This window comes from Berghia stephanieae, chromosome 6 (genome assembly GCF_034508935.2).
Source record: "Berghia stephanieae isolate SIO BIC M18660-M18661 chromosome 6, UCSD_Bste_1.3, whole genome shotgun sequence".
Taxonomy (NCBI): Eukaryota; Metazoa; Mollusca; class Gastropoda; order Nudibranchia; family Aeolidiidae; genus Berghia; species Berghia stephanieae.
In genome coordinates, this window is record NC_088365.1 from 37,367,415 (window position 1) to 37,385,029 (window position 17,615).

The 17,615-nt window shown below is 38.5% G+C and overlaps 1 protein-coding gene across 4 annotated transcripts in view; it reads left to right on the forward strand.

The window, feature by feature from the left end:
* Positions 1–7,768: 7,768 nt before the first annotated feature.
* LOC144974985 (scm-like with four MBT domains protein 1) overlaps positions 7,769–17,615 on the forward strand; it is a 51,144-nt gene continuing 41,297 nt past the window's right edge. Inside the window, exons 1-2 of one of the 4 annotated variants that reach the window (XM_078918593.1) lie at positions 7,769–7,863; positions 13,365–14,769. In XM_078918593.1, the coding sequence (XP_078774719.1) occupies positions 7,789–7,863; positions 13,365–14,769 (1,480 nt within the window). In that variant the 5' untranslated portion in view covers positions 7,769–7,788. Of the gene's footprint in view, positions 8,328–13,316; positions 14,770–17,615 lie in introns of all 4 variants that reach the window. The other 3 variants (XM_078918594.1, XR_013645840.1, XM_078918595.1) reach the window with 3 other exon arrangements.

The following is a 17,615-nucleotide window of genomic DNA, read 5'->3' on the forward strand; positions in this document are numbered from 1 at the left end:
AATGGACTCGGCAACAGTGAAAGGATGGGTGCAGACTGTGTTGACGGGTGAGAAAAGGGTGAAGACGAAGGCGGTTGAGTTACTCGCTAAAAGACGTTTACGGATTTTGAAGAGTTGAATATATTATGAATTTGACCTTCATGTGTGTATACAGCTTGTGCCGTCGATAAGGAATAAGGCGGATGAATTAACGAGAGTGAAAAAAGAATGGATTGAGTTAGGAAAGAATGGAGACGGAGAAGGAGTATTTGCATGTGCCTTTGTTGCTCCTGACCTGAAGGCCCTGCATAAGGTTCATCACATGGGTGTTGACCGAACGTTGTTCCTTGCAAGAACGGTCTTTCCAGAAGTTCGAAGAGCTGATGTTTGTAAAGTAATAAGAGCATGTGAACGATGTCAATCAATCGATCCTGCCCCTGTCTTTCACAAGAGAGGAAACCTCAGCGTTTTTGATAATTGGGAAAGGCTGTTGCTATATGCAGTTTTAACACGTTTGTGTTGAAGGCTGGTAAAGTCAACATTTGGCCCAGCTGATTTTGATTTGTATGTTTTATTATTTTTGGCTGTGTTGATCTATGTTTTGCTACTACTACTAGCAGTCGGTGATATGTGTTGACACTTGTGCCCGAGTATGTTCTTGCATCTGTAAGATATTTTTTGTGATGTTCTGAAATGATGATAATATAGTCAATTGGGTTGTACATATATATATTTTTAAAAATTGGCCTTCTTTTGTTTTCACGGCTCGTTCCTGTGACGAGCGATTTTCACTTGCTCGCGCGTCTACTTCAAAAACCCCATCAACTTTTTTTGTGCACAACAACATTTGCAAAAGGAAATTAACACCCTGAATTAAAACACTCAAAACATGGACAGTTTTTTTTCTCCAATCAAGCCCAATGTCAATATAAAACTGTTCTAAACTTTGCTTAAGGTCAAGATATGGGAAACTCTCCCATTGTTAACGGAACGCTATATCTTACCACGCGCTTTCCACTTAAGGCTTATTCACCTGTTCAATTGCCTGCAATTGTCTGCATATCTCCTGCTAATTATCCTTTCTCCAAACAATACTCTATTTGCGCTTATGCCCTCAGGTCGCGTCTCTATCAAACTTTCCTATTCTAGACGTTCCCGCTACGTTTGGCTTCTACCCAGTTGTCAATCAAAAATATTTGAAACTCGTTGGCCATCTAAAAATGACCATTCTTTCTCACTGGCTATTACGAGAATTGTTTCGCATTCGCATTTAATAAAACCAATTCAACTCACAACTGACACACTGTGGCGGGTTTGTGTGTTATTTTTGTGGGTTCAAGTCCAAATAATAAGCTCAATGATCTGGAGTCGAACTTGTATGCGCTATGGCTCTCTTTACCAGCTGCGCCACTCAACCTACACCACAAACGGCTCAGGTTTAATCTAGGGGTGATTAAGAATAGCCTTACAGTCCCTTATAACTTAACTGTATTAATAACAAGTGAGTCAAGACAATAGTAACGCCCAATACAATAATAACAATTCTATACATAAAGTTTAATTAGATTGTTACAGGAAAGGATAGAGAGAATAAGTGGAAAGTAGAATGAAAATTATGGATGATATATATTTGACAATTTAATTGTTATTCCTGTGTTCATTTAATCCCAGGAAGAATAGCTCTAACTGAGTGGATCTAATTTATTATTTATTTATCTATTTGTTTAATTTTGTATTTTAATCATCTGTGTCCGTGATAAATACATTTGAAAATGGTATAAGCCCGTTTGGCTTATCTTACACAGCCGGCTTGCTTGATTGAGGCAAATGTTTCAGCTAGTTCCAGGGTTGGCTCTTGCTTCTAGGGTTTCTGGACTTCACAGTGTGTATGTTGTAGTTATGGGCTGACAGGAAGGTTCTGGTGTCGGCGATGACTGACATCAGGGATTGGGCACGGACTGGGTGCGAGGCACGGATGGGTGCTAGCCACGGATTGGTGATAGCCAAAGACCTTCAACCGAGAGAAGTTAAACTTTTACAAGTTTGAAATTGGAGGGATAGTTCTACTTTCTTGGGATTCTTAGCGTGTGTGTGATTCAATTCAGAGATGAATTTGGTTTTGTAAAGTAAAGGGACGTCAAAGGAATTATGAGGATAGCCAATCAGAAGAATGTTCCTGTTTTAGATAACCAATGATATTCAGATGCTTTGATTAAAAATTGGTAAAAAAGAATTAACGGAGACTAGAATATTGATTGCAATTGTAGCTACTCTTGACCGAGGCGAGAACCTCAGGGCATATGCACGTCGGAGTCTTGTTTGGAAAGGGTAATTACAAGGGGATATGCATACAATGGACAGACAATTTGAACAGGTGAGTAAGCCTTAAGCGGGAAGTGAGTGGTATCTAGCGTTCCGTTATACAATGGGTTGGAAGATTGTATGTTTACCTTAGCTTAGCTGTGGAATATTCTGAGTGTCTAAATCAACGTGTTAATCTCCCATTACAAATATATGTTGTCCACTAAATTTGAAGTGGTTTTGAATGAGACGCTGACGAATGATAATGAAATCACGCAGTGAAAGAATATCGTTCGTCACACACACACACACACACACACACACACACACACACACACACACACACACATACTAAGAAATCCGAGAAAGAGTGAACCAGTTCTCAAATTTCAAATTTGTAGTTTCACTTTCTCTCTCGGTTGAAGGTAAGTTATTATTGGTTAACTTATTCAAAGTAGAATGAGATATTACTGTGAATTCAATGCTAATTTATTATTATCATCATCATCATCATCATCATCATCATCATCATCATCATCATCATTATCATCATCATAATTTGTGTATATTTTATTTGTGCTTTATTCTATGGATGTTCTTAAGTTGAAATACTTATACAAAACTATAAGTATATTATACTATAGTTAACATTGTTTATGATCCATGCTACTATTTCCACTTACATTCAATATGTATATTATAATATGATGTCTGTAATCTACCGTCAATCCCCTGCCACACATCATAATCATAACTATAATTTCTAAATTATGAAATATAAGGGACATAACCCTATTAATTTATCATTGTGTAAGATAGTTCAACTGTCAGTTGATGTTTGACATACAAATGTTATAATTATAACAATTATCATGGAGTTAATGCTTTTCTTTGCCTTTGGTAGGCAAATGACAGCTATTATGATGTGTTGCTCAAGGACGAAACGGTGGCAAATGACTAAAACTTGGCCACACTTAGTCCAAAGTGCCGTGATTTCAGTCCCGGACTTGCTTAGTCTGCTAAAAAGAAATCCGATTTTTTCAGAGATAGTCAGAGACTAAGCGCTAGTTCTCGTCCATGAAAACGGCCCCAGGTGCAGGCTAGGTTTAGGACAATGTCGACGTTACCTTTGTTCAAGTTAAATATGACATGGGCAATTTAAAGATGAGAAATTTTATTTACTGAAATTTTAAAATAAATAAATAAATTAATTAATTAATCTTAAAAAATAAAAGACATGTATGACTCAAGGAATTTACCCAATGGAAACCGTACGGTGCTCTTATTGGCTAACCAACCAGCGGCCTCGATGAGAAAAATATCCGCCATTTTGATGTTGGCTGGGAATCGCGTTACTATAGTAAACAAGCGCTGATCGGCCGTTCATGAAAACAAGTTGCTGCTCGCTCGTTTAACTCAAAATTATTCAAAACGATCTCTCTAAAATGATATAAATGTGACTTCTTAAGGTTTTCTTCACGGTCAAAACCACACAACATTCTATTAATGATTACGTCCGAGGCAAAAAGGAATATTGACAGGTCGACCGAGAATTGAACTCGTGAGACGACAAACATCAATGCGAAGTGTAGCGAGAGTCAAGCTATTGTTTGTCTTGTCCTATTCTATATAGAGAAAAGGATAAATAGTATAGCCTCGTGTGTGAGTGGTTGCGTGTCATAGTCTTGTTTTTAAATTGTTTCTGTTGTTTATGTGTGTAGTGATGACTCTCTCACACTCAATTTCAATGCCGAAAGAGGAATTCCCGCACACAAGAAAGGGGAATTGGGGTGGTATTTGGCATACATATTGTATAGTATCTAGTTCTAAATAGATAACTGATTAGAATTATATTATGATATATAAACACAATGCCAAATACAATTCCGAAGTTTCCTTATTTCAAATGAAGTAAAGCTCCAAAACCTAATGGTAGTGATTGTAGTACTGAGTGTTAGTGAGGTGATGTGGTGTTGGTGGTGGTTGTAGTTGTAGTAGTAATAGTGATGATGATGTGGTGGTGGTGATGATTGTAGTTGTAGTAGTAGTGGTAGTGATGATGATGTGGTGGTGGTTATAGTAGTAGTGGTAATGGTAATGATATGGTGGTGGTTGTAGTAGTAGTGGTCGTGATGATGATGTGGTGGTGGTGTTTGTAGTAGTAGTGGTAATGATGCGGCTATGTGGTCTAGTAGTATGACACTCGCTTCCGGATCGGAAGGTCCTGGGTTCGAGCCTCGCGCTCGGCGCATAGTTGAGTCCTTGGAAAAGGCTCTTTACTCACATTCTCTCACCGTACTCAGGTGTAAAATGAGTACCTGGCCGTTAACAGAGTTGTCTTTGTCCGAAAAATTGTAATATCGCCTAACAGGCGTCATGTCCCGTCCTACATGTTAAATGTTGACCAGGGAACCCTTGTAAAGCGCTTTGAGCACATTTAGTAGATATTGCACTATATAAAGCTCAATTTAAACAAAAAAATATTTCAATGATGATGATATGGTGGTGGTGGTTGCAGTAGTAGTAGTGGTAGTGATGATAATGTGGTGGTGGTTGTAGTTGTAGTAGTAGTGATAGTGATGATGATGTGGTGGTGGTTGTAGTAGTAGTGGTAGTGATGATGATGTGGTTGTGGTGGTTGTAGTAGTAGTTGTAATGGTGATGATATGGTGGTAGTGGTGGTTGCAGTAGTAGTGGTAATGGTAATGATATGGTGGTAGTGGTGGTTGTAGTAGTAGTGGTAATGATATGGTGGTGGTTGTAGTAGTAGTGGTCGTGATGACGATGTGGTTGTGGTGGTTGTAGTAGTAGTGGTAGTGATGCTATTGTGGTGGTGGTTGTAGTAGTTGAGGTAGTGATGTGGTGGTGGTTGTAGTAGTAGTGGTGGTGGTGGTTGTGGTAGTAGTGGTAATGATGATGATATGGTGGTGGTGGTGATTGTAGTAGTGGTAGTGATGATGATGTGCTGGTGGTGGTGTAGTAGTAGTGGTAGTGATAATGATGTGGGGCTGGTGGTTGTAGTAGTAGTGTTAGTGATGATATTGTGGTGGTGGTTGTAGTAGTAGATGATGTGGTGGTTGGAAAACACATTACAGGTTATTATAATACATGATTACACACATTCTCTAACTTCATTTTTTGACAGCTTCGTTGTGCCATAAATATACGCAACAGTTCTGAAACATTTTATTGTGGATTTTGATATTGTTTGTTGTTTTTCTTGTGTCGTTATGTTGACATAGATACCGAATGAATGATAATTACTACATTCTCAGCCAACAACAAAATGGCGCTGAATGCTTTCATTGGTGGACACTTTTTAGGCTTCGTACGTATTCTCATTCGTTTAATTCTATGGTATGACTGGAACCACGTAGAGTGCTCGACAGTTTCTTGGAGCGAATTATTAATTAATTTATTCTCACCTCATTCTTTTACACATTCTCCAACGACGTTGTTTCGTACAGAATTCCTGGAGTCATCTGGGAGGTCATTTAGAGGTGTCTGGGAGGAATGTTGTTGTGTTTTGTCAGTTGGTGCCAATGAAAGGGCTCTTTACCCACATTCTCTCACCATACTCAGATGTAAAATGAGTACATTGCTGAGCTGTTAACAGCGTGGTCTCTCAGAAACAATTGTAATATCGCCTTACAGGCGTCATGTCTCGTCCTATAATATGTGTTGCTGTAGGCTAGGGACCCCTTGTAAAGTGCTTTGAGGACATAGTAGATATTGCACAATTTAAAAGAGCAAGTTTTTGTTGTTGTATACAGCATCCCCCCTCTCTCTCTCTCTCTCTCTCTCTCTCTCTCTCTCTCTCTCTCTCTCTCTCTCTCTCTCTCTCTCTCTCTCTCTCTCTCTCTCTCTCTCTATCTCTCTCTCTTTCTTTCTCGACAAGTTACATTATTATAGCTATTACTTCATATGATGCGGGAATCTTGAACGGGTACTGATGCTATGAGTTTTACCTCAATACCGCTATCCGGAAATAACGTACCAACACACAAAGCTACGTGCAAGCGTAAACGGTTATAGATAGATCGAAGTTGACGTCATTCGGGTCATTGTTATTGTTTTGTTTTTTTCCATCCGCGTTCATGAGTAATTCTCACTAAACTGTATTAACCAGACTATAAAACTTCATGGTTACAGTTACACAGAGTTTTGTGTGTCGGTCCGTTATACTTCCGGATGGAAATGTTCTGAGCTTCTCAGGCAAATGCATACTATCTATAGATAAAACGAAGATGACCTCTCACTTTGGTCTTTGTTACTGGTTTTTGTTGTTGTTGTTGTTGCTATCCATGCTTATGAGTCATTCTCATTAAACTGTATGAACCAGACATTTACGTTCAAGATTACCCATAGTTGTGTGTGTTGGTCCGTTTTATTTCCGGATGGCAATGTTGTGGGTTTCTTAGCCAAGCGCACTATAATAATTTAGTGTGAACTAAACACCAAAATGGCTGTCTTAAATCAATAACAAAGAGTTGAGTGACGTCAATTTCGTTTCTTCCATAGTCAGATTGATATAATTTAGTGAGAAGTAATCACGATTGTGAGCAAAACGATAGAGATTGCGCTGTTTACGGCCAAGTACTTATTTTACACCTGAGCACGGTGAGATGAGAATAAAGAGCCTTTTCTAAGGACTCAACTTGCACCACTCTGAGCAGGACTCGAACCCTGGACATTCCGATCCGAAGGCAAGTGTTATACCACTAGACCTCATAGCACCACAATAGATATGACGAGATCGGAGTCGGGAGAAGCTTCCTCTTTATCATCAGTACTTTATTGACTCCAATTGGCTACAAAAAACAATCATTTTTCACAACTTCCGAAACAGCTGCAGTTCTTGATTTTCAATCGATGCATTGCGTAAAACAAAAACAACTATCCGCCAGTTCGATATAACATATCAACACATAAAACTATGTGTAACCTTAAACGTTTATAGTCTGATTAATACAATATAATGAGAACTACTCATAAAAATGGATGGCGAGAAACAATAACAAAGAGCTGAGTGACGGCAATTTCGTGCTATCTATTCGGGCCATGATTCGGGTACATACACATAATATATCATTTTAAAAAGAGACAACTCAAAACAAAACCATAAAATTTTGAAATTTGTTCAGCTAATTCGACTGGACCGGAATGCCTGAGAGTAGGTGCACATATTTGCAGGTATGATAACCAAACGCAGCTATGGGCTTCATTTAAAATTGTTGTAATGGACAATATTTTACGGTGGTATGTTCGTGGATAGCTCACACGGTAGAGCCACGCTCTCTCCTGCCAGGCGGAGTTGTCGTACCAATAAGGTCGCAGGTTCAAACCCCACCACCGCCGCGAAAAATTTTTATTCTCTATTGTCTTCTGGCACTTTTCTACTCACTTCATATCATGAGAGTACACCATGACGTTCCATTACAGCACGGAACCCAAAATAATTCGGGTGATCAGACCTGCGAACGGGCACTATCGGCTGGACTGAGAGGGATGGATTCCCATTGGATTCATCAGATCATGCGCATGCGCTCCCAACAAGTTGCCATCTTGCTGTGTATTTTTACGGTGAGGATGAAGTCTATTTGTTGCACTGTATTTTTAATGAAATGAACGGGATAATCTTCATATTTCTTGTTTTTCTTTTTATTATGCGATTCTTGAATATCAAATTCATGTTTTGATTATAGGTGCCTTGAATATTGTACAGGTAAACATTTTTATTTTTTCAAAATCCTTTACATGCTCCACGGGGCATCGTCTACTATTATGCTGTTGACATTGTCACTAGACCTATCAGCATTGAAAGCGTACACTGTATGTATTGTTTACAGTATTATTGATGGAAGACTTACGCTAGAGGAAAAATACAATTTGGAAACTATACAAATAATCTGGTGTTTTTTTCCTTTTATCTCCCATATTAACTAGGCGAACGGGATTTTGTTCATTTTTTTTTTCGCAGCGAGTATTGTCTTGTAGAAGTTGTTTATATCAATATCGCCTGCATATCTATCGCCTTAAAAAAAAATGTTCGTTTGCTAATGTCGATTTTACTAAGATAAAGCCTCTATCATTTCTTTTACTGTACTGTTGCTTATCTTTTCACTGTTACAGCAGAAACTCATTCTCATAGTCCCATCTGATTGTTCCAAAAAACAAATCCATGCATACAAAAACAAGTCAACAAACTATCTAGAAAAATAATAATTTATAATTATTTTCTACATAGACAGATAGACCATTTAATATGATACCTTACTTAAATATGATACCTTACTTTTAGATCTAGGATAAGCGGTTCCAAAGTTATGATGATTTTACTACTCAAAATATATTGCAAAAAGCTCAAAATCTATGACTGGCAATTCCTCAACTGGACGGCCTCTCGATAAGCCGACCACTTACTAAAACGGGACTTCAGCACTGAGAAAATAGGGTCAGTCATTGGCTGCCAAAAGTAAAAGTAAACATACTGCGCTGCCTTCAATATTGATAAAAGTTGGCATAGACATAGATAAATGAATTATCTAGATGCCTTTTCTTTTATTTTTGTGCTTTCTCAATTTTGAAAAATTTGACAAACGTTTTAAAAGGATGTAATTTTTATGAAATTATAATTTTTGACATAATGTGCCTACATTGATTTCAATAACATTTTTTAAAAAGCTTGACATCTGCTCTTTAAAATGATACTAGAACATTCAGATACTGTGAAAAATAATGCAGCAGTGATTATGTGAAATTGTGTCATTCAAATTGTAACCCAAGCTAGCGCTTCACTTTTCCAATGGCTAATCGGCACCTGTCTATAGGCTGGATATCAGACTACCAACTCAAACTGACTATAATTGAAAAGTATTCTAGTCTATACTAATACTATATTATAGTCATGAGCATAGAGAGACTTGCCCACAGGACACGGTCTCAATTTAGCCAGCTTTAGACCACTAGCCAACAAATCTGCTGTGTTAAGGAAAAAGACCTCATGTTTACTTGGAATAAGAGGCCACATAGTCTTTTTCCTTAAGACGGCAGAGATAACTATAAATAATTTCTTGTTCAAAACCCAATCTCTTGAATTTTGTGTGCTGCATGGTTTGGTTATGTAATGTACACTCAGCCACTTGGCAAACTGATTTCTCACAATATTAATTATCATTTTTATGCCGATGACTGACAACTGTACCAATCTGTACCAATTGAGAACATTCAAGAATGCGCCCATATTATTCAAACCTGTATAGAATATGTCAACAAATAGATGCATGCAAAAAAAATTTAAAGTGAACAACAAAAATTTAGCTATCGCAATATCCACTAAACATGTAGGACGGGACATGACGCCTGTTAGGCGATATAGACAATGCTGTTAACGGCCAGGTACTCATTTTACACCTGAGTACAGTGAGAGAATGTGAGTAAAGAACCTTTTCCAAGGACTTAACTTTTTCACTGAGTGAGGCTTGAACCCAGGACCTTCCGACCCGAAAGCAAGTGTCATACCACTATACCACATAGCCGCGCAGAAAAGACAGAGTTAATGTCATGCTCTACACCTCATAAAATTTAAATTATCAATCTCACCTCAATGACAAGAGATTCATCTGTAGTTCCGTACGACAAAACCATAAAATATTTCGGAATTTATTTTGATCAAAATCTCAGTATAGATTTTCAAATAAGTAAAGTATGTCAGTGTCTTTTTAAAGAAATTAGAAAACTCGGGTTCATAAGACCTTATCTATCCTTGTCTGCAGCAAAGAAAATCACTTCCACATTTATACTTTCTCGTCTAGATTATTGTAATTCTCTTTTGGTAAGCCTTCCAGGGAAACAAATTTCTAAATGACAGCGCATTGAAAACATTGCAGCACGTATTGTCACCCGAACTACTTTACAAACTAGACAATCACTCATGAATCTTCAATCTTCATTGGTTGCCTGTTGAGGCACGTATTATAAACTAGCATGCATTTGCCACCAAATTATCTCTCAAGGAGAAAATAACGAAGTGTCATCCTACCATAAAGATCATCTTAGCTTTTATTTACTTGGGCACAATTTACGATCATCTAAGTCAGTGTCATTTAAAAAACCCAAAGTGAAGCTAAAAACATATGGTTTATATGGTGAAAGATCTTTTAAATTTGCAGGGCCTCAAATTTGGAACTGCTTTCTCGAGGACATTAGATTTTTATAAAAATCATGTATGGCTATAATGGGCTAAGATTTCTTGAAACATGGCCACAGCTACAATAGGGGTGTGAGTTGAAAATTTATTACACAGTTTGGAAAAACAAACTACTCAAGAAGAAAAGAGAAAAGCACACATAGCATACATAACAATGGGAACGGAGATTGTGTGTGGGTTGAATAATAGTAGTTATTGTGTGTACCATTAATGTATCATGTGTACTTTGTGTTGCATACCCTGATTGGGCAACAAAAGGCAATTGAGAGGCGCAATACTGACCGACAAAAAGTTGACACATTAAGGCCTACCATATGTGTAGATTTAGGGATATGATACTTCTGTCTAGGGGGTCCCGATTGCTCAATTGGTAGAGCACTCACTTCACACGCAAAGGAACCAAGATTGATCCCGGGTGTAGTCAAGATTTCTCTGACCCCCTGTCCACCAGCAGTGAATGAGTAGCTGAGTCTGTTAGATTTGGTGGAAAGTGGGCAGGGGGGTACATACTGTGTCTTCTATCCCCTTATATCTGTTTTCCAACATGCTTTCCGTCTTTGTCTTGGAATGAGATTACTTGGTTTTGTCCTGGTCCTGGCCAGATCCCCTGGCTGAGAGGGAAACAGTCGAATGTATAGTTAGTTTTGGGAGATGATATTTTTTCATTGTAAATCATCTCTCTGTTATGCACTGTATTATGCTTTCTTTATATTATATGATTTGTAAAACATTTGAGTGTGTTCCTCTTAGCGGGGACCTGTGCTTGTGTCTGGATGAGACTTTTAGTGATCTCAAACTAAGTACTTTGATAGAGTGCTTTTGGAATCTACACCTGTTTCTTATTTGAACCAATTCCCCTTTGTCTTCCCTTTTCTTGGATGCTTTATTGTAATTCTAGAACTTTTTACTATCCCATTTTCTTCCTTTTTACTGGCGCTGATATGACCTTAATGTGTTACAAGCGCCGTAAAACCCTTAAAACAAAAAACAAACAACAAAGTACTTTGCGATAGACTAGTATCCTATCAAAAGGATAGCAAGCAATTGTTATTGTCCGGGATTAACGTCAACTCCATGGGCCTTAATGGCTCTTTTTTATATATTTTTTTATTACTCCTGACTGCTTAGGTAACTATACCTATTGAGAAATGAGTGGTGGATGATGAGCTTTATGTTATGCCCAAGGCTATTTTTGCTTATCATGGGTATAGTGCAGTTAGTAGTGATAGTGGCTGAGTGTCAGAGTTGGGATGGTTGGAAAGTAGTGTGGTAGAATTTAAACGTTAGATTATTCCCACTTGTCTTTTCTCCTGAATTAAGTGGTAGAGAAGGGGGGTGGGGGTGGGGGATGAGGGGTGATTGTGTGTGTGGGGGGAAGTTGGAGTTAAATGGATGGAAGTCACAGTCCTATCGTGTGATTTATTAGTTAGGGAGATAACCTGTAATATGTTCCGTGCACTTTTTATTTCCTTCACTTTTGCCTTATGCATGGATATAATTACAGGACTCGACTACAACAGGGATTTCTTTTGCTAATCCCACAAACCCTGTTGAATCCGCGTTCCACTTTAATGATAATGTTTTGGTGATATTCAAAGGCCACGTTTATCACTATAACTATTTCAGTTGGTTATATATTTCAAGCCAAACAGGCCTTCATGGACCTGGGAAACATTTTGAAAAACAAACAGATGTCGTTCGGGATTAGATTCCGAGTCTTGAAGTGCTACGTGTGGCCAATCTTGTTATACGGATGCGAAAGCTGGACTACAAATGCAGAAACACAAAAGAACATTGAAGCTTTTGAAATGTGGTGCTTGAGAAGGATGCAGAGAATACCGTATACTGCACACAAAACGAACGAAGAAGTGCTAAAACAAACATACCAACAAAGGAAACTAATGCCCTTAATAGTGGATCGACAACTATCCTTTTTCGGACACATAGTAAGGAAAGATAAGAATGAATACCTGGCAAGTTGTGGAAAAATATCTGGTAAACGCGCCCGGGGGAGACAAAGAAAAACACTCATAGACCAACTGAAGGGCTTCACCAGCCTAACAATCAGAGCTGTTTGAAAAGGCAAGAGACAGGGAGGAATGGAGAGAGATAATTCATGCAGTATCCGAAGCCTGGACCAGGCATGGAACCTAGAAGAAGAAGATATATTTCTGGTTTTTAAAATTTGCATAAAATTTTTCATCTCACCACATTTGACACTCTTAATGAGGACAAACGTTCCCTCAGACAGGGAGTGAGTTAAACATGGATGATCTTGATCCCTTGTATATATTTAAACCCATCAAGTTTATTCCCGTCCTGGCTTTCCTGGGCAGAAAGTGGCGTAGCAGAACAATGCCAACCTACCCATTATTTTAAGTAGATCTCAAAAGGTAACTGCCAGAATTTGCTGTAATTTGTCACAATGTTTAATAGATATAAATTTATCACATTACAAAGATATTATTAAATTAGCTATTTTATTTTTTGAGTTAGGAAATTTTTCTCTGTAATTATCCTTTAAATTAAGAGACCTCGATAAATTCTAATAATGGGACACTTTTAGGCGGAATATGTAGAAGTATGATAAGGAAACTCATAATCAGTTCTGTAAGGTGTAAGAGGATTCCTTAGGAGTTATCATGCCATATATCAGGCCTTTAAACTAGAATATGTTTTGAGATCTACTCAAAATAATGTGTAAAACGTTGAGTCAGCATTTTAACCATGTCACCACTTATTGGAAAAACATGAAAATTTTTTTGGAAGGTTTGTGTATATAATCAAGCAACAAAGATTTAATATTGGTTTTTGTAGTATACCATAGCCGCCTCCCCACCCATAAATTTAAATCATAACATTTTTTTCTCCTCAGAACAAAGTAACTATGACATCAGTCTCGGCTCAAGGGGATGGAGTACCTTCACAAACAGCACCAATAACAGCCTTGTCCTCTCCTCAACCAGGCAATCCTATTCATGGAATGCAGACAAGCCCTGTCACCATAAATCCTATTGTCCTGGACTCCCAAGGACATGGTGGTGCAGGAATTGTTTCTCTTCCCCAACAGACTTTTTGTTTTCCTGGTGGCTTGAATTCTGTAAACGTCTCTTCCGGAGTCGCCCTCCCTTCTACCAACACAGTTACTTCACCTGCATCAGCTACGCAACTAAATGCTTTGCCTGTTGGTTCAGTTTTTAATCTCAATCCTAGAATTATGAATCCTCAATTTATGCACTCCATCTCCATACCACAGCAACAGTCATTGAATTTACCCCTCAATCAACAAAATCAGCCTCAACAGCACCCAACAAATATGACTGTTACTCCTCAATCTATAACTATTGCTCAAAGTCCAGGACCAGGAGGTTCCAATTCTTCAACAATTCCATTAAATCAAGTTGTTGGATCCACATTAACTACACCAGGCATCAACTTTATGAATCAGACCATTCTTACAATGCCTCCCAATCAGTCTGCTGGTCAATCTCAATTTATACCTCAACCATTCGGACAAATACCAATAATGATTGGAGGTCACCAACTTAGGAACACTATCAATGCCCTCACCACTCAAGCAACCTCGATTTCTGTGATAGCACAACCAACACCATCATTACCACCATCATCATCAACAGCAGCAACTTCTGCTAGTTTTAATATGATGGGTCCAGTTCAAGCAACTGCTACAATATCTCCCATGATATCACAAGAACAAAATAATAAATTGTCACCTGACACAACACATTTTCTGGAAGAAAATGAAAGATCTCAATCATTTGCAGCTGTTCCAGAGTCTATTGTCAGCAGTACCACTGGAAATATTGCTTGCAGCATTGCAACCACTTCAACTAATTTAGTGTCAAGTTCAGGGGAAATGTTAAACAATATGCAATACAAATTGGCACAGTCAGAAAAAACAAAAAGCAACATAATATCTAAAGCCACTAGTGGATGTGCTCGAATGAAATTCACTCCTGTTGATCCTGACAGAGATGTGGATCCTAGATATCACCAGTCCAAAGCTCTTCTTGAAAACCAAACTGATGAAGAAGATGATTCTGAGGAAGATGACGAGCATGCATCTAATTTCTCTGGTCCTGTGGAAAGTATTGAAAGAGATTCACCCATGAGTCATTCATTGACAGATGTAAAGCTTGAAGCTTATGAAGAAAATGAGAGAAAGACTCCAGAGGGTTTTGGAGCTAGACAATCTCCCACTCCGTCTGAAGGTGTGGACAGTTTCCAGAAGTCTGATGCACAGGGAGATTTAGCTGATGGTAAGTACTGTGCCTAGGAGATGTGTGTTTAGGGTGGGGGGGGGGGGGGGGGGGGGCAGGCAGGAGAGAGAGAGAGGTGGAGGGGACATATGTCAAACCCCTGTAGGTCAGAACCTCGACCGTGTTCATCTGATATGAGACTGACCAGGGCAATCTGCCAAGAGTTAAAAGGCTCCATTGTATGAACCCAACAGAAGAAGAAATACTGTGTTTTAATGTGAATTCCATATTTTATTTGGTTATGTGAATACACTGATCAAAATTGTAACTAAACATAATGTCCCTGAAAGTTCAAAAGGACTGGAAATGTTATGTTTCTGACTTCTTCGTCTGCTGACAGGCCATTATTGGTTGAAAACTCTGCAGATCATTTGTAGAGGACTAAGGTGATAGAAGACAATGATGGCCACTCGTGGCAGCTCATTAAGAGAATTTTAGTGACAATACATTGGTAGAGGACTTCTGGAAGTTTGTTTGTGGAAGACTATGATAGCAGCTTCTTTGGGGCAGCTCACTCGTAGAGAACTGTGGTGGCAATTTTTTGAAAGCATGTGTGGCATTTCATTGGTTATAGAACTGTGATGGCCGCAGTAGAAGATTATGATGGTAATCCCAAGCATCAATTCTAGAAGGTATTATCTTTACTCAAATAACACGCTGGTCCGTGAATCAGGATAGAAGGGAGCTGAAACTGGTAACGGCAGTCCATAAATAGTGAACACGAGCCTAAATTCTCTTCAACTTTGCTTCTGTTTTTCCTCATGATTTCTTCTCACCGTTGGAGCCAATAAAGGACAAAACTTTGCCTGGCTGAATATCTAATAAAAACGGCTCCCATCAACATTGTTGTAAATACGATTATGCTAAAAACCATCCTTAAAGGCCCTGTTTGGTTACAAATTATTTTTGCTTCCCTAGTTTTTGAGCCATGCAAGCAAGATCTTACTGAAAATTATTTTGAAGAGATTAGAGAACGTGGTGAAGGAAGAAGTCAGCCAAACTCAAGCAGGCTTTAGACCAAACAGGGGAACAAGAGACCAAATATTTAATATCAGGACACTGATTGAAAAAAGCAGGGAGGCAAACATAGATCTACACATGTGCTTCATAGATTTCAGCAAAGCGTTTGACTGCGTAAATCACGAACAAATAGTAACAACTTTGAAGAACTTAAACTGCCACTACAAAATAGTCAACCTCATAAACAATCTTTACCAACAACAGACAGCATCGGTTAGACTAGAATATGGACTTACAAAATGGTTCCCAATAAAGCGGGGAGTGAGGCAGGGTGCATCCTTTCTCCTTCACTATTCAGCCTATACACCGAAACAATAATGCGTGATGTAATGACAGAAGAAAAAGATGAAGAGTACAGTGCCGTTAAGATAAATGGCAGGAAGATCTCTGACCTACGATATGCAGACGACACGGCGCTATTGTCAACAACATCAACAGGTCTCAACAAACTAGTAAAATCGGTAAAAAAACATAGTGAAGACAAAGACCTATTATTAAACGCAAAGAAAACGAAAATAATGAGCACAGATAAAAGCAGCACTGCTCAGGTCGAAATAGAAGGAGAACAACTGGAAAATGTTACAAATTTCATTTACCTTGGAGCACAAATAGAAGCCTGGAAAATCGGCACCAGATATCAGAAGAAGACTTGCAATTGCAAGCAACAAACTCAACAAAATGATGGCAATCTGGAAGAGCGAGGAAGTCAGACTGAAAATGAAGATCCTAACATCCTGTATTTTTCCCACTGCAATATATGGATGCGAGACATGGTCTATAACCAAAGAATCAGAAAAGAGAATAACCGCCTTCGAAATGAAATGCTATAGAAAAATCTTACGCATCCCGTGGACAAACAAAGAAAGCAATGCGAACATCATGAAAACACTAGGACTAAAAAAGTCCCTGCTAATGAGTAAGATAAAAAAGCTGAAACTCAATTACTTTGGGCACTTGAAAAGACACGACACACTAGAGAGAGATGTACTGGAGGGCATGGCGGAGGGCAAAAGAGGCAGAGGAAGACCACAAAGAAGATGGCAACAGGATATACAGGAATGGCTCAACAACGGCGTGACGGAATGTGGCAGATGGGCACAAGACAGAGACTTCTTCCGAAGGACTGTGTGGGAGGCTACGTCCAAGTGATATGCCACAGAGAGAGAGAGAGGTTTCCTGAAAATAATTATGGGATTCTGTTCTCTTAATGATTTGAATCAGATTTTGATATTTGATTATATCTTTAAACTTGTTGTTGATCTGTTATTTTTGTTCATTCTAAGTAAAATGTTAGGGTGTCAAGCAAATCACTTTGTTTACTAAAGCTGTGTAAAGACATCTGTCCAACCTATACTCCAAAATTCCCTCATATTTATATAGCCTTCTTAAGGATAATTTGTCCATTAGAGTTCCATAATATAAATAAGGAATTTTATACTCTTAAGCTATTTACATTCTATGATGGCTTCGGTTCAGACCACATTAATTTTTCATCTGTAGAAGGAAAAGAAAGAAGACAATGAATATGTAAATAGAAAAATGAGGGGATGTTGAGATATCCTGTTGAACCAAAAAGTATTGCAATGTGCATCAAGCAAAGTGAGTGGAGCAGGCACTTATGTTGGTAACAACAAGATATGAAGTGAGTAGAAAAGTGCCAGAAGACAATAGAGAATAAAAAATTTTTCGCGGCGGTGGTGGGGTTTGAACCTGCGACCTTATTGGTACGACAACTCCGCCTGGCAGGTGAGAGCGTGGCTCTACCGTGTGAGCTATCCACGAACACAAAAATATTCGTTTCAAACCCAAGTCATTTCTAGATCCCT